A 22,048-nucleotide genomic window follows, 5' to 3' on the forward strand; every position below is an offset into this window, starting at 1 on the left:
CGAGAAGAAAATTTACAATGAGAGAGTTGGGAAAAAAAAAAAAAACAGCAAAATTAATTGTAAAAGAATAAAGTCAAAATATTAAGAGAAAAATTGGCATTTTTCTTTCAAGAAAAAATACATATATATTTTTAAAGAATTTGTAATATTGTGAGAAGCAAAACAAAACAACGTTGGAATTTTTGGAAAATTAGCTTGTGGAAAACTGACAGTATTTCGGGAATAAAGTCAATTTATTACGAGGAGAATAATTGCAAAGATTGCTTTAAAAGAAAGCTGAAATATATACAAAATTTTTAAAAAAACAATAAAAAATGGGGAAAAAGGAGCAAAGAGCAAAGTTGATGCTAATAATAGGCTTTATCACCCATATGACAAAGCTGAGATGCATTGAAACCTGTTAGCATATTTACATGTGTTGCTTTACAAAATTTCAATGTGGCAAAGTCGCATCCTTTCATTTTTCACTCAATAGCCCTCATTTGGACATTTGGACACCCCTGAGTTACACTATCTTACCCCTTCCCCGAAATTGTGAATGGGTTTCTGTTGGTTGGAAATGACACCAGAAAGCATAAAAATCTTCAAAATGCAAAAAGAAGAAATGGTTGTGAGACAAAAAATATTGAGAGTAAGCATTTTATTTTTTAAGTGAAATAGGCTGTTCATCAAATCATCAGAAGTATAAGACCATAACCCCCACCCCTCAAAATAGAAATAAAAATGAATAAAAAAGGAGTGAGTAATAAGGAGCTGGACCATTCTTGTTAATGAGGTGAAAAGTGGGTTTAGGCATGCTCGATGCCAGTGTTTTCACCACGCTAGTGGGAATGTCACTCCAGGTGGGGAAGGTGGCTTCATGGAGGGCATCCACTGTCTGGAACTGATGTCCATTTTTTTAAAGTTCCCTTACCATCCATCCTCAAATGTTCTCCACTGGATTTAGATGAGGGGAACATGCAGGATGGTCCAAAAGAGTGAGCGTATTCGTCTGGAAGAAGTCCTTTTGTGAGGTGAAACGTCCTGTTGAAAAGCCAGTCATTACCACACAGATGAGGTCCTTCACTCATGAGGGATGCCCCCTGCAACATCTCCACATAGTTGGCTGCCGTTTGACGCCCCCGCACAACCTGAAGCTCCATTGTTCCATTGAAGGATCGTGATGGCGCCCCCTCCACTGTGGCATCTGGATAACATCTCAGGTGGGATCTTCTTGTCATGTCAGTAACGTTGGAAGCCATCAGGACCGTCAAGGGAGAATAAAACTTTCTTCTAGCTTTCAATGTCCCATGTTTGGTGCTCTCCTGCAAATTCCAAACGTTAAAGGAGACGAGGCCTTTGAAGACGTTGTTTTCTTCTTAAAAGCCTTCTCTGGCAGATGGCGTCCTATTGGACTACACTTGGCACCAATAACAACCTTAGTATGGGCCGAGGATGGTCCCGTGTCTTGATGGACAGCCAATGGGATCCTCCGGCTCATTTTTTTGGGTCTCCTACTTGACTTCCGTGAGCCTCAGGATGTTTGAAAAAGTTTGAAATACTGCATCCAACCTCAGCAGCAGTGCTGCCAGAGGCTTTGCTTATGCAGCTCAACCATCCCACCGCCTTCAAAGAGAGAAAGCTTTTCTGCCTTTGCCATTAAGAGATGATGACCATGTGAATACCTGACACTAAATCACATTCGGTCCACATTTTTGCCAAGATTTGGTCTTTTAAAATACAGTCAAACCTGTCTTAGCGGCCACCTTCATAGAACGGCCACCTGCCTATAGCAGCCACTGAAAAATCCCCCGCAGCAAATTTACATGTTATAGACCTGTGTATAGCAGTCACCTGTCCAACGCGGCCAGCAGCCACCCATTTTGTCTCAATCATCCACAAGATCCACACAAACTGTCAGTTGTTCCACATAAAAAAGCCGTCTTCTCTGGAGCTTGCTATTTCCTGGTCAAACATGTAACTTTAAGAGCATTTGCACCAAAACATTACCGCAAATTAGGTTGGGAACAGGACGTGCTCCCAGCGACGCTACAATAAAAAAAAAAACATACGCTAGCATGCATGCGGCAGCGGGAGCAAAACTGAGTTCGGTTGTACTTAATTGAAGTATTTTAGAATGTACTCACGTTATTTTCATCAATCCTCATCCACAAATCCATCAAAGTCCTCATCTTCTGTATTCGACACAAACAAAGCCGTCTTCTTTTCCGTTCGCTACTAGTCTGTTAACTTGTCAGTGTTATTCAGCTCCGAAGCAAAGAAGGAAACTTCTCCTGTTGCTTCTGCCAACTTTATTTCTTGAACGCGGCCACCAGACAGCAGCTCAGAACACACACACATCTCTCAGCATCGTCTCTCCTTCCTGCTTGCCCACAAGGCAAAGGTTAAACAAGCCCCACTACATAGCTGTCCAGCCAATGCCTGTAAGAAATGACACCGTTTATTTCCTGGTGTGCACTGGTCAATACTGTAATGCCGCTTGTTGTGGGGAAGGAGAGACTCACGTCGCCGATGCACTTTAATGGCTTTATTAACAGCGGAGAACACTGCAGGACTTTACATCCACGCCAACATAAACACACTTCCCAACTCTCTCCAAACTCACAGCAAGCACTGAGCCTAGCTCTCCTGCTCGGGACGCCCACCGTCACTTCCCGTCACTTCCTGATGAACTAAAGCTGTAATGACACTGCCGTATAAAAAGTAAAATATAAAAAACAAGCGTAAGACATTACTAGCACAGCTTTGTTCTGTGGGTCATGGATATATTCTATCAGTTATTATTAAGCCTCTAGCTTCCTTTTAGTAAGTAAAAACCTTGGCTATGATTGCACTACATTGTCATGTAGACCTACAAAGTACACTTGGAAGAACAAGAGGTGAATAAATGTATTGCAACTGATGTGAAACTGCTGAGGGGTAGGATTAAATAAGCTTTGCTTCTTCCTACTCCTTTTTGGACATGCAAAATTGTGAATTGTACTATGTGATGTGCTACTGTTTGACTTATGCATGTTCAGGATTAAAACCATGAACCATGATAATAACAAGCCTAGTAGTGCTGTACAACTTTTATCCGCAGTCCGCAGTGCCCTCTACTGGTCAACATTATTATTATTATTATTATTTTTTTTTTCCCTTTTTTTTCTTTTTTTTCCTCTACTGGTCAACATTCAAACTGGACGCCAACCTGTCTATAGAGGCCACCTGTCTATAGTGGCCACTTTTGCAGACTCCCTCTAGTGGCCGCTATAGACAAGTTTGACTGTATGTGCTCTTAAACTTTTGATCAGCGAATGAACAGCCTATTTCACTTTAACGCGTCTTTGCAATCAATTCTTGACTCAAAAATGTCTTCTCACTCCCGTTTCTTCAAACCAAATCAAGTTTCTTTGTATAGCACCTTAACAGAAAGCAAATAAGAACAGGCTAAGATTGAATAAGATAGAAAAAAAACAACTAACACAAAATGAAAATACATATAATCATCATTTCTTCTTTTTGCATTTTGAAGCTCTACTTAGAACCTCCTTAAGATCCAACTGTGCAAAATGTGCGTTGTTTCATTTGATCATATAATATATAACTGTATTTTTTTGCATACTGTATGTGAAATACACTGAAAGTGATTCCGAAAATGTACTTAAAAACTAAAATTTTCCAGGGTATGGATGCTAATTATGGAGTGTGTGTATGTATTAAAAGTTATTTATGTCCGGGCATTAGCTCATTTCCTCCATTGTGTGCGTGTGTGTGTGTGTGTCTGTAGGAATCAATGGGAAAAAGCTCGGACGGGAAGTCTTACATCATCACAGGAAGTTGGAACCCCAGCACGCCCCAGTTCCAGGCTGTGAACGAGGAGACGCCCAAAGGTAAACTTGAGCTACTGTATTATTTAAAAAAGCAAAACAACAGTAAAGCACCTTTACAGTAGTTCCTCTACTTGTCTGTTTTACATTTCATGCACATATGAACGCTTTGAATTCTTGACTTCATCCGTCGCATAGTTTTACTCCACATATTGATGTGCTTAAAGTGTTGTGAGGGCATGCAGATGGTTCACATTTATTGACATTCCAGATAAATTCATGTATATGACCACGGCGGTGGACCTCGTCATCACCGAGGTGGAGGAGCCGGTGCGTTTCCTCCTGGAGACGCGGGTCAGGGTGTGCTCCCCCAACGACCGCCTCTTCTGGCCCTTCAGCAAGCGGAGCCACACCGAGACCTTCTACCTGAAGCTGCGACAAGTACGACCACACTCGGCGGAAATAAACACCAGTCCAAAGTGAAAGTTGTTTTATCTTGATGTTTTGTTTTGTTTTTTTCTTCAGATGGAGCGCAAAGAGCGCAAGAGCCCTTCCTCGGACACGCTTTACGAGGTGCTGAGCTTGGAAAGCGAGGCGGAGAGAGTGAAACGCAAGACTACAGCGAGCCCTGGCATTCTTCCTGGCGGGCCTGGTTCTGTGGTTCCCTCTCCGCCTGAGGACGACGAAGAGGAAGGTAATTTGTCTTCTGACTTTTTCTCTCAGGTTCTCCCTGTGGAAGCAACTTCCCATACAAAGCTGTCTGGCTGTGTTGGGCTGTAGAGCAGCTGTACATCAGAGGCTCAGTGCCATCAGGGTTGGATGATGTTTGTCTGAGACAGCTGAGATCCGCAGCGTAGACGCGAGCGGGGTGGGTGGGGTGGTGGATCAAAGGCAGGGATGGTATCTACAGTATATGAAGCTGAGAAGGTGTTTGTGGATGATGCTCCATGCTGATGCCTGAACAGTCAGTTACCAGTTACTCAACACAGGGAGGTCCACAAATTGAGACCCCAGCCCCCCTCCCCCCCCAAATCATCTTCCCATCTTCTGTCACAAGCTCACATGCAGTCCATATGGAGGCTGCTGAGCATCATTACCTTCGAGGCTGCGATGTTATCGGTTCATTATGCAACATCACACAAAGCCTCTTTTAATTGAAGAAAATACAGCACACACTGTACTAGATGTATAAATAAATAAATATATGGTATATATAGACATAGCACTGTGCAAGACTGTACATATGACCTGGTAAACATCTGTTCCTTAAAGGAAAAGTGCACTTTTTTTGGGAATTTCGCCCATCATCCACAATCCTTATGTGAGATATGAAATACTTTCTTTTTTCTGTGCATTCTAAAGATATAAAAAAATGCTAAAAAGAGGCAGGTAACTAATGCACTCGATGGGACAAGCCTAATTTGCCTATAAAGACCGCTATTAAAACACCTCCAGAAATGTCCAACAAGGTTTAGTGGTTTTCTATCCATGCTGTGAGCATCTAAAAGCAGGTACATCCATGATAACATGGAATACATGCAGTGTTTTGGGAACTTCCTTCCTGGGTGCATTGATTTCACATAGCAACATAGAAAGGATCGCTACACCTAGCGTTAAACTTTCCAAACTTTCCAAAAACAAAACCACAGCAGCAGTGGCGGAGCTCCAATATGTAGCGTTACCTTTTGCTAGTGGCCTGGGGCATTGTGAGCGAGTGTGTGGTGAAGCTAGCCGGCTAGTAGCTCGCTGGTGTGGTTTGGCGAGGTGTCACTACGCCGTTAACTTAGTTCTTGGACAAAACGATACTAATAACAACATTGCTGTAGCTTGGTTAATATGCAGGGACCCGTTGCACAAAAGTAGGATTCAGATATCCAGGATAAATGACCAACCCAAAGCCAGAGCATCTAGGCTAAATTGGTTTCACAAATCACAAGCCAGGATGAGTAGACAGATTAATCAAGCCAGGTGAAGCCCATCTCGGATCAGTGCGCGTATGCGGCCTCCTTAAATAGACCCTGCTAGTGATCACACAGTCACCGATTCACCATGGCTACCAGAGTGGCGTACTTTTCCCTGACGGAAGCAGAAATCTTCACAGAGGCTTACAAGGACACAAAAGAGCAAATCAAAAAGAAAGGCAACACCGCCAATTTGTGCCTAAATAGTGCACAAATACACAATGCACAAATCACTCCTCACAAATCACTATCATAATTAAAATCCAAATAGTTAATTAAGGTTATGTTTGTTGCTTGTTTAACATATTATGATTTACACAATATTAGTCCTACATTTATTTTATCTACATATGTAGATTCCTTCACCATGAAAACATACCATGGAAGGGTTTGATTGACTTAAATAATGCTAACAATGCTAACATCTAATGTTAGCATGCTAACACCTAGAATAATAGCGCTGTTTATGTAAGTCCTTACCTTTTTAAAATGTTAGTATAATTATGTTAGCATGCTAACATGCTAAAGTTAGCATTCTAACACCTAGCATGATAGAGGTAAGTGTCTACCTAGGTTCATATTCATCAAAATGCTAGTATGCTAATGTTAGCATGCTATCACCTGGCATAATAGTGTCTACCTATGGAAATGGTTAAAAATGTTAGTATGCTAATGTTAACATGCTAGCAATGCTCACAATCTAATGCAGGGGTCACCAACGTGGTGCCCGCGGGCACCAGGTAGCCCCCACGACCACATGAGGTGCCCGCAAGCCTGCTTTTCATTCAGGTTTTCAGTTAATAATGAGAGAACAGTAGAAAGAAATGCATTCTGAAATACAAAATGTGAGTTGTGGACACCAGCATTTTGTTCATGTTCTGGTAAAACAAGCATATTCACTTTGTTTGGGTTTAAAATAAGCTCTGAAAATAAATGTTACAAAAATGAGTAGCTCTTGGCCATTTTCATTTTGTAAAAGTAGCTCTCACAAGTAAAAACGTTGGTGACCCCTGATCTAATGTTAGCATACTAATGCCTAGCATGAAAGTGCCAAAAAACATAAAAGAAGTATAAATACGTATTTGGTATTGAGTGAGTAAATATCAACTTTGCTCCTTCCATTTTTGCTCCAGTTTCCAAACCTTTCAACTTTCTTCTTAAATAATCTTTGTAAATTTTCTTCTTGTAATATTATGACTTTATTCTCAGAATATTTTGACTTTATTCCCATTTAAAAAGAATGCGCCAAAATCAGCACGCAATATTTCGAAAAGGAAAAACTCCAGGTTGGCCACACGTGTTGTACATACCTTCAAGTTTTTATTTCATGTTTTACAAGTGCTCAGTGCTTCCAGCAAATATCGATGACATGAAAGATGCAATCAACACGGTGGGCCGCGACATCCTGAGGCGCGTTTGGGAAGAATTCTCATATGGGCTTGATGTTGTTCGTGCTGGGGGCCGTGGCCACATTGAGCACTTGTAAAACATGGAATAAAAACTTGAAGGTATGTACAACACGTGTCCAAGCTGGAGTTTTCTATTGTTTTTGGTTTGGAAATATTGCGTGCTGATTTTGGCGCATTTTTTTTTAATCACCCTGTACTATACCTTTTTCCCCAACATAGTTTTCTAAAATTTATAAATTTATTTCGTTTTTTTCCTCAAAATATTGTGACTTAATATATATATTTTTTTATATTTCAACACTATGCTACAAACATGACATTATTTTCCTTCATAATATTGCAAGTTTATTCTCGTACAATTGCGACTTTTTTCTGGTTAGAATACACATTTTTATATCCTAATATTTTTTCACTTTATTCTCTTTATTCTCTCTTTCTCTAAATTACAGCTGTTTCTGCTGTTTTTTTCCTAAAAAGTAATAATGTTTTCTTGCTGTAATTCTGACTTTATTGCTTAATATTTTGGCTTTATTCTTGTAATATTCAAACTTTTATCCCCAACCAAATTTTCCAAAAAATGACTACTTTACTCATAGTTTTGTTTATAAAAATACAGCTTCTTTGTCAACTTTATGCTACTAAAATGACATTATTTGTCCTCATAATATCACGACGTTATTCTCGTAAAAATGTTGACTTTTTCTCATTAGATGACAACTTTTTTGTCTTCATATTTTGACTTTATTCTTGTGAAATTACTGCTGATTTTTCAATCTTTGCCGTTTTTTTTTTTTTGGTTGTTAAATTATATTTTTAGAATGTGGCGCAGGCCAATAAAAATGCCCCCATGCTGCATCGTGGACACCCCTCCGATGCTTTAATTATACAGTAGCTGTGGCGGCTGAGGGTGAGCATCCGATGATTACGGAAGACTGCAGTTCTTCTGTGTACGTATGCAAATATGTCAAATCATTACAGCGTGTGTGTTCTTGCTGTCTAGATAACGATGAGCCATTGCTGAGCGGCTCTGGCGATGTCTCCAAAGAGTGTGCAGAGAAGATCCTGGAGACCTGGGGAGATTTGCTAACCAAGTGGTATGGCTTTTTTTGGTCTTCTTTTGGCTTTTTTTGTAGCTTTAGCGGCTGTTCAGATGATGAAATAAACAGACAGTGAATGCTGTTAATAATATTTTATTGTTAGTTATAATATCAGAAATCATTTTAGACCATTTTGACTGATCTTTCAAAGGCACACAGAATATTGTGTTCTATTGCGTTCTATGTGGCTATATGAACATGGAACCTACCAAAAGAAACAATAGACGTCTTTCATCAGGGAAAAAAAAGTTTGTGCTTTGGTAATCAATCAGCAGTAGAACATTTCGGTACGTTTCATGAAAATATCAGTTCCTCATTAGAAAAACCTGGTGTGAAAAAAAGCTTTTTTTGAAAAGATGCCTTACAAGCATAACTTTCACTTTGACACAAAGAGTTTTTGCTCTTGTGGCAGCTCAAATATCTAAACAACTTTACCACAACATAAACAACACAACAAAGGCTTGTTTTACGTCAAAATAACAATTTATTACAAATATAACACCATGAACTATTTACATTGTGTGCATGCATACATGTTGTGTGCGCGCGTACGTGTTGTGTGTACATGTCTTCAAATTTCCCTCCAATGCTAAGTTTCTGCAGGCTACACTCCTCCACGATCTGCATTGTGCTCCTTCCTGTCGTCTGTGTTTCTTGCCTCATCATCAGCGCCATGATGAAAATGTATAAATACGTCTTTGGCATTGAATGAGTTAAAGAAACAACCAATAGCAAAAATTGTCGAGAAAAGAGCGAAGATTATACTAATAATACACTTCTAATACGCTTTTCATTTACGCAATTCATTTTTCACTGTGTGGCCCCTGCTGGAGAACCCTTTGGACACCCCTGATATACGTAAACACTGAGTAAAGAGCCGAGATTTAAGCACTGCACAGTTTTTATGTAAAAAAAAAAAATGTAGTTGACTTCCTGGCTGCAACCAGCAGAGGCGCTGTTGATTCAATCTCAACTCCTGAAAAGAAGCATTGTTCATAAGTCCCATCCTTCCTGACCTTTGCTCTTCCCCGTCCCTTCCCAGGCATTTGAACCTCTCCGTGCGGCCCAGACAGCTTCCGGCCCTGGTGCGGAGTGGCATACCCGAGGCGCTCCGTGGGGAGGTGTGGCAGCTCCTGGCCGGCTGCCACAACAACGACCACCAGGTGGAGGAGTACCGCACGCTCATCACAAAGGTAAACGCAGACCAACCACACCAGTGGCGAGTGGTATTTTATTTAATTTTTTTAAGGAGTAGGAGAGATTGGCTTCTTTTTACACCTGCGTAACGGTAAGGAATAAAAACAAGCTACGCAAGGCCGTTCTTTTATATGAGAGATGCATACATATGAAATAATTGTACAAATACCAACATGCGAACCCTCAGGTGATTTATGTGCAGTACTTCTGCGGTGTGTGTAGGCGTGCGTGCGTGCGTGCGTGCGTGCGTGTGTGCGCGTGTGTGTGTGTGTTTGTAAAAGTGCCAGAGGTGACTCAGCGCTGTTCAGTGCGAGTGCTGAGTACACTGTGTAGCCCCGTGTCATTTTTCTTCACTGCAACTCTTGCTTATGTAAAGGTAACATCCCAGGGGCACAAGGCTGGTTCCCAGGTGGTCAGAAGATGTTGTTGGTTTTGCCCCCCATCCCCCAAATCCCCCAAACCTCCCCGTCTGCCTCTTTGACCACTCTACTCTCCCTCCTGGCCTTCTTTTCACATCTACTGTATCTCTAGTTCCTGTACAATAATAACGTGTGCTGATTCACGGCTGTTGGCTTGAATGCTATGAATGGAATGTCAGCTTTCACTCACAACGCCATAACAGTAACATAACACTGCTGGGTTTTTTTGGTTTTTATGAAAGAGACAGAAAGTTGGAAAGCCATTTGAAAGTATCCCAGGTTTGGAACACGTGCGCTTTATTTAGTCTTGAAGATAAATAGACTGGTTAAATGGGTCAGGGATAAGACACTCAACTGAAATATCAACACTGTTGGTTTGGATCAGCTGATTTTTTATCAGCTGATCTCAAAGATGGAAAACTTATTTTTACCTTGTACTTTCTTTTCTTTGGTTTGGTTTGGTTTAATTTATTTCGAACATGCATATGTCCGAAAAGGACATAATTTTGTTTTTTTAATTAAGAAAAGATGGAAAGCTTTTTTAAATGTGTATTATTTAATTTTAAATGTTATTATTTTTTTATTAAAAAAAAAAAGGAAAACATCTTTCAATCTGCACAAAATCGCTCTCAAATATTGTTTACAGTCGTGTCTACAACCGTGTTGGTGCGCATTCATAATTCATCCACCTCACAGGAGTGGCATTCAATAATTGAATTGTTGGCTACAATAAAAGGTCTCTCCAAAAAATGTGCAGTTTAACTGTACTTTGGGGGGTGGGCTTCAAAATTTGCGGCTTCACTCATGGTTTTTCAAAAATATATTTGTTCAGAAATCATCATGGCTTCGTGGTTGATTATGAAGGTTATGAATACTTAATATAAATGTTAAGCATATTGAAGTAGAAACTACTTTGCCTCTCATTTCCAAGCATAAAAATGACTACCTAAATGAAATGAAATACAAATATAAGGCATTCAGCAGACTCATTCAAAGACACTGGTCACTAGGTGTAGCTACTCATTTTTGTAACATTTATTTTCAGAGCTTATTTCAACCCAAACAAAGCAAATATATTTGTTTTACCAGAACATTAACAACGTGCTGGTATCCACAACTCATTTTCTATTTCACAATGCATTTCTTTCTAGTGTTCTCACATTAATAACTGAAAACCTGAATGAAAAGCAGGCTTGCGGGCGCCTCATGTGGTCGTGGGGGGGCTCCCTGGACTTTGGATGTGAGAGTGCACAGCTTGATGGCGCTCCAGCAGGACTCCAGGCAGTTCCTCGACACGGCCGCCATAGGCTGGATGCTGCGAATAGTAAGGGGCGGAGGTGATTAGAGTTATAAGGCATGTATCGGCATATGCCGATCAAGCGCTTTTTCACAGAAATCGCCCGATACTGATGGGTGGCTGATCGATCAGAGCACCCCAACAGAAGGCCTTATCAGCCACCTGAAACGCAACATCGTTACCACGCTTGGGGCTTCTTGTGCCGCGGCTTTTGAAAAGTGCAAAAGCGTGTGCCCGAATAGAGTGCACCATGCTGGGCCACAGCAGGTGGCTGCCTCCGCTCTATACGCTGGTTGTCCTGATAATAGTGATGTGGTAGCAGCAATGTCATGATATTTGATGAGGACAAATCAACAGGTACAGTTGGTTTAATACTAATTTGTTCCAGTCAAATCGGCCTTGAGAAGCATAAAGTTTTCATCTGTCCTATGAAGTATATACGATATGCAGTGCAACCGCTAACATCCAACGATAACGGTAAGGATCATGGGGTAGTTTATTTCCAACTTGCACGTGAATTTTCTTTCCTTTATTTGTGGGGAATATTGCGGTCCATCCTGTAGGTTTCACACTATAAGATGATGATAAGTGACATTTGTCTTTTTTTTTTTCTTTCTTTAATTAACCAAAGAACTGTGAGAGACCAGATCAACATATTACCTAATGAAAGTCAGTGGAAATTACAAATTAATTTTCTTCTTACATTCTCAATTAGTATTAATAATTAACATATCTTGTTTTTTATAATTAAAAAAAGGTGCATACCATACACTTGCCAGCTTTCAATTAGTTGTGTGTCAGTTGTTTGTTTGTGTGTGTGTGTGTGTGTCCTAGAAAGCCAGCTCTTTGACCTGTGGACTTGATGGCCTCAGCGTGTCGGAACATGGTGTCCATCTGCATCTATGATGAGATAATACATGTAGATGTGGGAATAGTTAGAAATGTAAACTTTGGAACCCTGATAGAGGATGCATGGTACTGGAAGTACCCGATTATCTTTGAATGCTGACACCAAAAACAAAACAAAAAAACAAAACTCATTAGGCTATTGTAGCCATGGCCCACTTTATTGCAGTGTTTCCGTAAATAAAAGCAGGCAGAAGGCTTACTATGTTTGGTTTTGGCAGCATGCTAGACTCAGTGGCTGCTGAGTTGTTATAAAAATACACATGCGTACATTACAGTACAGTAGCTCACTAAAATGAGTACACCCCTCTTATTTCATTCAGCAATTTTATGACAGTGCATTCAAGATTCAAGAGTTTTATTGTCATATGCACAGTAAAACAGGTAGTTCTGCTATGCAATGAATTTCTTGTTCTATTCATTCTCCCCGAAAAAGAAAGAAAACACAAAAAAATGAATAAGAACATAAACATAAATACTAATAAATTCAGCAACAAGAACAGAAGAGACATGAATACCATTCCATTCCATTTTCCTCCGCTTATCCGGGTCCGGGTCGCGGGGGCAGTAGGGAAGCCCAGACTTCCCGGTACCCGACCACCTCCTCCAGCTCCACCGGGAGGACACCAAGGCGTTCCCAGGCCAGCTGTGAGACATAATCCCTCCAGCGTGACCTAGGTCTTCCCCGGGGCCTTCTCCCAGCTGGGCATGCCCGAAACACCTCACCAGGGAGGCGTCCCAGAGGCATCCGGACTACATGCCCGAGCCACCTCAGCTGGCTCCACTCGATGTGAAGGAGCAGCGGCTCTACTCTGAGCTCCTCCCGGATAACCGAGCTCCTCACCCTGTCTCTTAGGGTGAGTCCCGCTACCCTACAAAGAAAACTCATTTCAGCCGCTTGGATCCGCGATCTCGTTCTTTCGGTCATGACCCAAAGCTCATGACCATAGGTGAGGGTGGGAACACAGATCGAACGGTAAATTGAGAGCTTTGCCTTCCAGCTCAGCTCTCTCTTCACCACGACGGTCCGGTACAGCGACCGCAATACTGCAGACGCTGCGCCGATCCACCTATCGACTTCACGCTCCAACCTTCCCTCACTCGTGAACAAGACCCCGAGATACTTGAACTCCTCTACCTGGGGCAGGACCTCATTCCCAACCCGGAGGGAGCAATCCACCCTTTTCCGACTGAGAACCATGGCCTCGGATTTGGAGGTGCTGAGTCTCATCCCAGAAGCTTCACACTCAGATGCAAACCGTCCCAGTAAACGCTGCAGGTCACAGCCCGATGAGGCCATCAGGACCACATCATCTGCAAATAGCAGAGATGAGATCCTAGTGCCCCTGAACTGGACTCCCTCGACACCTTGGCTGCGCTTAGAAATTCTGTCCATGAAAATTATAAACAGAATCGGTGACAAAGGGCAGCCTTGGCGGAGGCCAACGTTCACCGGAAACAGGCTTGACTTACTACTGGCAATGCGAACCAGGCTCCTGCTCCGGTTGTACAAGGACTGAATGGCACGTAGTAGCGCGCCATCAATCCCATACTCCCGGAGCACCCCCCACAGGACACTGCGAGGGACACGGTCGAATGCCTTTTCCAGGTACACAAAGCACATGTAGACCGGTTGGGCAAACTCCCAAGTACCCTCCAGTACCCTTGCAAGGGTGTAGAGCTGGTCCAGTGTTCCACGACCAGGACGAAAACCACATTGCACCTCCTGTAGCCGAGGTTCGATTAACGGTCGTACCCTTCTCTCCAGCACCCTGGAATAGACTTTCCCAGGGAGGCTGAGGAGTGTGATCCCCCTATAGTTGGAACACACCCTCCGGTCACCCTTCTTGAAAAGGAGGACCACCACCCCAGTCTGCCAATCCAGAGGTACTGTTCCCGACTTCCACGCAATGTTGAAGAGACGTGTCAGCCAAGACAGTCCCGCAACATCCAGAACCTTGAGGAATTCAAGGCGAAACTCGTCCACCCCCGGAGCTTTGCCACTGGGGAGCATTTTGACTACCCCAGACACCTCAGCCACGGTGATGGAACTGTCCGCGTTTGTATCCTCAGTCTCTGCTTCCTCTATGGAAGGTATGTCAGTGGGATTGAGAAGGGCCTCAAAGTATTCCTTCCACCGCCCAACTATATCCTCAGTCGAGGTCAGCAGGCCCCCGTCCCCACTGTAAACAGTGTGGACCGGGCACTGCTTCCTCGTTCTGAGGCGCCGGACGGTTTGCCAGAACCTCTTCGAGGCCGACCGAAAGTCGTGTTCCATGGCCTCACCGAACTCCTCCCACACCCGAGTTTTTGCCTCGACCACCGCCGAAGCCGCGTGCCGCTTGGCCTGCCGGTACCCGTCAGCTACTTCAGGAGTCCCACAAGCCTCCTTCTTCAGCTTGACGGCAGCCCTGTCCTCTGGTGTCCACCATCGGGTTCGGGGCTTGCCGCCACGACTGGCACCGACCACCTTGCGGCCGCAGCTCCGATCGGCTGCCTCAGCAATGGAGGCACGGAATAGAGCCCATTCGGACTCGATATCCTCGTCCTCCCCCGGGATGCAGGAGAAGCTCTGCCGGAGGTGAGAGCTGAAGACTCGACGAACAGGAGACTCTGCCAAACGTTCCCAGCACACCCTCACTACACGTTTGGGTCTCCCGGGTCTGTCCGGCATCCTCCCCCGCCATCTAATCCAACTCATCACCAGGTGGTGATCAGTTGACAGCTCAGCCCCTCTCTTTACCCGTGTGTCCAAAACATGCGGACGCAGGTCTGATGATACGACTACAAAGTCGATCATAGACCTGCGGCCTAGGGTGTCCTGGTGCCATGTGCACTTATGGACATCCTTATGCTGGAACATGGTGTTTGTGATGGACAAACTGTGGTTCGCACAGAAGTCCAACAACATCACACCGCACGGGTTCAGATCGGGGAGGCCGTTCCTCCCAATCACGCCCCTCCAGGTCACACTGTCATTGCCCACATGGGCGTTGAAGTCTCCCAGTAAAACGACAGAGTCACCAGTTGGGGTGCTCTCCAGCACCCCTCTGATGGACTCCAGGAAGGCTGGGTACTCTGAACTGCATTTGGCGCGTACGCACAAACGACAGTCAGGACCCTTTCCCCAACCCGAAGGCGTAGGGAAATGACCCTCTCGTTCACCGGGGATGACTCCAACACAGAGGCACCGAGCCGGGGGGCTATTAATAAGCCCACACCAGCTCGCCGCCTCTCCCCTGCAGCAACTCCAGAGTAGAACAAGGTCCAGCCCCTCTCGAGAAGTTTGGATCCAGAACCCAAACTGTGGGTCGAGGTGAGTCCGACTATATCTAGTCGGAATGTCTCAACCTCTCTCACAAGTTCGGGCTCCTTCCCCGCCAGAGAAGTGACATTCCATGTCCCAAGAACCAGATTTGGCCGCCAAAGACCAGGTCGCCTAGGTGCCCGCCCTCGACCGCCACCCAAAACGCAATGCACCGGACCCTTATGCTTGCCCCCGCAGGTGGTGGGTCTACGGGGGGAGATCCCGTGTGGCTTCTTCGAGCTGAGCCCGGCCGGGTCCCACGGGTGAAAGCCCGACCACCAGACGCTCGCCTGTCCCCCCCCCCCCCCCCAGGCCTGGCTCCAGGGTGAGGCCCCGGTATCCCACTTACGGGTGAGGTGCGGTCTCTCCTCGTGTGTTTGTTCATACGGGTCTTCTGAATCACTCTTGGTCTGGCCCGTCACCCAGGACCTGTTTGCCTTGGGAGACCCTACCAGGGGCATATAGCCCCAGACAACATAGCTCCTAGGATCACTCAGGCACACAAACCCCTCCACCACGGTAAGGTGGTGATTCACGGAGGGGACATGAATACCAATGAATGAATAAACAAATAAATAAATAAATAGTGTTATGAGTGTGTGCGTGTGTTGCGTGCGGCGTGTGTGAGTGCTTCATTGAGAAGCCTGATGGCCTGTGGGTACAAGCTGTTCGCCAGTCTTGTGGTCCTGGACTTCAAACTCCTGTAGCGTCTGCCTGACGGTAGGAGTGTGAATAATGAGTGTTGTGGATGTGTGCTGTCCTTGATGAGGTTGTTTGTTCTTCGTAGGACTCTAGTTTTATAAATGTCTTGCAGTGAGGGGAGGGCTGCCCCAACAATGTTCTGTGAGGTCTTGATCACCCGCTGGAGTGCCTTCCTATCACGTGTTGTACAGTTACCGTACCAAACAGTTATGGAGGCGGTAAGGACACTTTCCATAGTGCATCTGTAGAAGCAACTCAGGATTTTGGTGGACATGCCAAATTTCCTCAGTCTTCTCAGGAAGTACAGTCTCCTTTGGGACTTCTTCATAATATGTTGGGTGTTGTGAGACCAGGTGAGGTCCTCGCTGATGTGTGTGCCAAGGAACTTGAAGGTTTTCACCCTCTCCACCTCAGTCTCATCAATAAACAGGGGTCTATGCGGCTCCTTTTCCCTTGTTCTTGGGTCAGTGATCATTTCTTTAGTCTTATCTGTATTGAGATGGAGAATGTTATCACGACACCAAGCTATGAGGTCCGCCACCTCTCTTCTGTATGATGTTTCAACACCGCCAGTGATCAGGCCGATGACTGTAGTGTACATGACAGTACTATTACTAGTTGGTAATTCATCCAGTCATGGCAAACAGGGAAATAATCTGTCAGCCTTGTTCACTGTAGTTTTCTCAAAAGCCAGCAAAGTTTTCCAACTGACTTTATATCACCAGCCAAATTAGAAGCAAGCAGACGAAAAAAAACAAAACGCTGCAGTGACCGACGCAACACGAGCTCGTTTTCAACTCTGTCTTGTCAAATGCACCGCATACTCCTCTCTCTGGCTGTAGGTAGTCTATGGAGGGGCGGTCGCTGTGTGTGCCTGGCTAATCACAGAGCGTGGAGAGTGAATACATAAGTAGTTACCCAATGAGGATTTTACTTCATCACGATTACGGATAATGACGAGCTGTACTCGTTTCATGCTTGTACTCTGCAAAAATGTATTATCCATAACGGATACTCGTCTAAAATGAGTATCTGGCTCATCGCTATTATTCACCGTGTTTTCTGGACTATAAGTTGCTCGGGAGTATAAGTCGCACCAGCCAAAAATGCACAATGATGAGGAAAAAAACTATATATAAGTCACACTGGACTATAAGTTGCATTTTTGGGGAGAAATGTATTTTATAAAATCAGCAACCAATAACAGACATTTCATCTAGAAAGGCTAAATGGGTGTCTGTTAACGTAAGGTGAATGGTATGTTAACGTGACATATTAACGGTTATTCAGATAACTACAGCCTAAACAACCCGCAAAGTCATTTATATTGGTGGCCTTGGCACCTCCCTGGCCGTGGAGACGTAACTGCACTGTTGACAAGCCTCTCTTGGCAGCACGTTGTTCAAGCACCCATTTGTCAACTCGTTCCTCGTTCCTAGCTGTGGCCAGCTAGCTTTTAGCCCGCCATTTGTTTCCTTCATTGCAGTTAGAGCATCCTCCGCGTTTCGCCAGTCCCTCACAAGTTCTTTCTTTTTGCTGCTCGATTATCGTTTTCGGCTGCGTATTTCACTACTTGCAGCTTGTAATCTGCAGAATAGGACTTTCTTTTTGGAGGCATTTGTGTTTCCGTCTTTCTCAGTTGTCTTTATAAGCTGTGAACAGACACGCAGAAGTTACCACGTGACACTCCAAACCATAGAAGAAGAAAGAACAGATGCGCATAAGTCCGCCATCTTCCGCTTACGAAAAGTGGAATTACTTCTGCGAATAATTATGGAGTATAACACAACAAAATATCAGGAGAATGTTTACTGAGGTGAGTCATGTCATGTCCATCGATGGTGGGTCGGTGACGTCATCGTTCTCACATTGCCTGTATTCACGGCAACGACAAGCTGGCGTTTTCAGATTTTTCCACTCTGGAAGCCATTTTGAAGAATCCCGTCACCCGGAGTTCCTGTGTGGGTTAGAGGCTGAAACCATAAAATAGTTTGCCGGTTCGACCTGAAAACGTTTGTGTGGACAGCCCCTCAGTTGTCTTTATTAGTTGATGTTTACGTTGTACATTTTCAGTGGTACAGGAATGATAACAGTAGCAGATACTGATACACAAGCCTATCGTGCCCTCTCGCAGCTGTCAGTGTGGGAAAAAAAAACATATAGGTAAGTCGCTCTGTAGTACAAGTCGCAGGACAAGCAAAACCATGAAAAAAAGTGTGACTTATGGTTTGAAAAATACGGTATATTTGTTTGTATTACCAACTCCAATGGAACTGGAAATTTAAATCAAGCTCAAATATATTTACCTAAGACTAGTTTCTTTCATAGCAGCACACCATTTGCGTTACACTTTAACCGCGTTATGAGCAATGAGCAGTTGCAATCGAAGACACCACGTCAAGTTTCATTTAGTTTTGAGTTTATTTTCTGTGATTTCCCAGCATACTTAAATGCAGCAAATTGTACTTCCGCATTAAGACTTAGACAGTGAGGGATAAGAATACTGTATCCACTTACTGTTTGTCTTTGTCATGATGCTTATTTAGACCACACATACATGCGTAATAATGACATTGTTGTGATATTCGGCATGTCCTTGAATGTATTTTGCGGGCGTTCAGTGACAATGAGGAAGTGTCGTTTTGATGCTGACCAGACTAGAGAGGTGTTGGAGATGCACATATGGCGTTGGAATTGCACTGATGTTGATGTGTTCCGGTCAAAATAAAGCTACAAAACAGCTTGTACGGCAGTGTAGATGCACTATCCACTGAAAGTGACTCAACACATGTAGCGTGGCGGCACGGTCTGGGGCCGCACGAGTGCTGCCGGCGGAGCCCAAACACACCTCCAAGATGGCAAGTGCCTTGCTGAGGAAGCTGAAGGTGAAAGATGCGTGTACATGCAATGGTGCCTTCCCTGGACCAGCTCTTCCAGCCGTGCTGGAGGAGGGGACTTTGGACTTAGGGGGCACTCACGCGCCCAAGCACGGTACCACTGGCTTCATGTGAGTCGTATGGTGATGTTATTTTGTCTCGCATGCTCTGCACACTGCCTGGACAGGGCGGTGTGCCCTTTAAATGGCAGAGTTAGAATGTGTGGTAGGAGTGCTTTTTGCTGCTCAGCGGTGCCTGACCAAAGCATAATGGGGAGCGAGCAATGACCCCCCTCCGTGCTGCACTTTGCTGCACCTTGAACACACATAATGTATAAGATATATAAAGAAGAAGCCTCGGCTCAGCAGCCAGGTGTCACACGATATCACGCTCCCTCCTCTTATCAGTCTTGACTGCACTTCTTCTCTGATTCCTGTCTTTCATGCGCTCTATTCCTGTGCCGCCTCCTTCAATTCCTATCTGTTTTCTCCTATTCCCCTCCCTTTTCTCCTGACTGTCATTTATTTTTAGCTCCTCGTGTGGTGGGCAGAGGGGGTGCGTGAACGCAAAGGAGTGTGTCTGGATTTGCCGGGCGGGTAGGGCGGAGAGTGTGAGAGAGAAAGGTGGTGTGTGTGTATGTTTGGGTCTCCATCACGCGACAGCAAATTGCTCTGCACGAGACAAACTCTGCAGCCTCCAGAAAGTCATTGGAGTGAAGATATGGGATGCCTCGGCATTTGCAATATTAATATCCTGTGCAGCTGCTAATTTTAGCACGGGATCCCGTGTAATTAGATGTAATCATAACAGCGCACATCCATTAAGACTCCTAGCAACATGGCTGATGGGCAGCGGGGCTAACTTGTTTAAGGAGGCCCAGTTCAAAATTTGTGTTTAAATTGAGTTCCTGAGCGGTTCTTTCGAGCTTATCACAAAGAGCAGTCTGCTCGGAGGGAGATTATAAACCTCAGGTTCGTTTTTGCTGGCTCACGATGGCTTTCAAAAACAGGACGTGTGCTAAGCTGGACCTGCAGCATCTGCAAAATCTGCTGGAGCAAAAGGAATCTGTGTGGGTCTTTAAGATTTATTGCACTGCAACTCTGACAGGTCCCATATTCTACTACTTTTATACAAAGCATCAAAGGTCCCACAATAGTGCATTGAAAGTGTGGACAAAAGCTTGTCTAGACATTTTCAAAGTGTTTTTAGTAGGGATGCTTTGATCAGGGTTTTATGCTGGCAATTCTGATACTGATCATCCATGAGTGAAATCGGCCGATACCTATACGGATCACATGGATTAGTTACATTTTTCAATTACAGTGGTACCTCGGGTAAATGTCTGCTAGAGGCTGTCTCGAGTCCCTGCAGCACAAGAGTTGCACAATGTGATGTAAAGAAAGTATAATAGGAGTGTACAGGTGACAACAGGGGTGTTATTTCATGTCTACAGGGCTTTAATAATGGCAAAAACGGTACTTAGAAAGTCACAAGCAGGTTTCCTATGCTCTAACTATGAAAATATTAAATTTACATACATTGAATCCTATATCACAGAAATTCATTTAACACGGTCGGGTCTGGAACTAATGAATCGTGTAGAGAGGGACGACTGTATATACTGTAACACTGCACTTGTCCAACCGAATAGATGCCTACTTGTATATATCACATATACGACAAGGTAGCGCTGGTTCCCCACGCGTCCTGGACAACCTGGAAAACGATTGACCAATATTCCAGTCTTGGAAAACATATGGAAAATGAGAAAAAAGGTGAAAATGTCTTGGAAACTGGAAAGTTAACCTGGAAAACTAATCCCAACCCCCATGCGCTTCTCTGTTTCTAGCAGGCACAGCGCCCTACGTGACGCTAGTAGCTGATCAAATTTACATTTCCTCTTAGAGCAGTTGTGCAACGCCAGGGCTTCCAATTGACTTTGATGCCAGATTTAACGACTTTTCAGTCCCTGCTAAGGACTGGGACTGGGTTATACTGAAAGACTACCTCTCAATGTGTTGAACAATATAATTGATGTTCCGCTGCTAGATTTACTGAACCAACATGCCAGCACACTATGTTATTTTCATGTAGCATCGTTGCCATGTGTAGTTGTCCACTCTAGGCTTGGTTTGTTCTCCGCCAAGTGGTGTTAGGTGTACCTGAGGAGTGAATGTTCAGTGCTTGTTTTCCTCTCAGAATATTCGCTTTTTTTTCCCTTTGAACTGGCTGAACTCTGACCTGAGTGAGTGTTTTCAGGCTTTTGCTCCACCGCCTCAGAAAGAAGCTAAGTTGCTAATGAGGAGCTCCCCGCCAGGCTATTGAATGGGGTGCTAATGATCACCTTCTGAGGCTGGGAAGTCAGAAAAGAAGATTACTTGGCTCTTGTGACTTTGGCTATGTGCAGGTACAATGGTGTCAAAAAGTGTTTGGCTCCTTCCTGTTTTCTGACTATTTTGCATATTTGTCACACTTAAATGTTTCAGATCATCAAACAAATGTAAATATTAGTCAATGACAACACAACTCAACACAAAATGCTGTTTTTAAATGAAACTTTTTATTATTAAGGGAGAAAAACAATCCAAAGCTACATGGTCCTGTGTGAAAAAGTGATTGCCCCCCTAAACCTAATAAGTGGTTGGCCTCCCCCTAGCAGCAACAACTGCAATCAAGCGTTTGTGATAACTTGCAATGAGTCTCTTACAGCGCTGGGGAGGAATTTTGCACAATTGTTGTCATTCAGCCACATTGGAGGCTTTTCCAGTATGAAGCGCCTTTTTAAGGTCATGCCACAGCATCTCAATAGGATTCAGGTCAGGACTTGGACTAGGCCACTCCAAAGTCTTCAGCCATTCAGAGGTGGACTTGCTGGTGTGTTTTGGATCATTGTCCTGCTGCAGAACCCATGTTGCTTTCAGCTTGAGGTCACCAGCAGAATTCATGCTTCCATTTATCACAGCAAGTCTTCCAGGTCCTTAAGGAGCAAAACAGCCCCAGACCATCACACTCCAACCACCATATTTTACTGTTGCTATTATGTTTTTTTTCTGAAATGCAGTGTTACT

The 22,048-nt window shown here is 44.1% G+C and overlaps 1 protein-coding gene across 2 annotated transcripts in view; it reads left to right on the forward strand.

The window, feature by feature from the left end:
* LOC129170453 (rab GTPase-activating protein 1) overlaps nt 1-22,048 on the forward strand; it is a 111,995-nt gene that overhangs the window by 27,548 nt on the left and 62,399 nt on the right. For both annotated transcript variants that reach the window (XM_054758058.1, XM_054758059.1), the window contains 5 exons: nt 3,770-3,872; nt 4,081-4,250; nt 4,335-4,503; nt 8,180-8,273; nt 9,319-9,469. In XM_054758058.1, coding sequence (XP_054614033.1) covers nt 3,770-3,872; nt 4,081-4,250; nt 4,335-4,503; nt 8,180-8,273; nt 9,319-9,469 — 687 coding nt within the window. The remainder of the gene's footprint in view (nt 1-3,769; nt 3,873-4,080; nt 4,251-4,334; nt 4,504-8,179; nt 8,274-9,318; nt 9,470-22,048) is intronic.

This window comes from Dunckerocampus dactyliophorus, chromosome 17 (genome assembly GCF_027744805.1).
Source record: "Dunckerocampus dactyliophorus isolate RoL2022-P2 chromosome 17, RoL_Ddac_1.1, whole genome shotgun sequence".
Classification (NCBI taxonomy): domain Eukaryota; kingdom Metazoa; phylum Chordata; class Actinopteri; order Syngnathiformes; family Syngnathidae; genus Dunckerocampus; species Dunckerocampus dactyliophorus.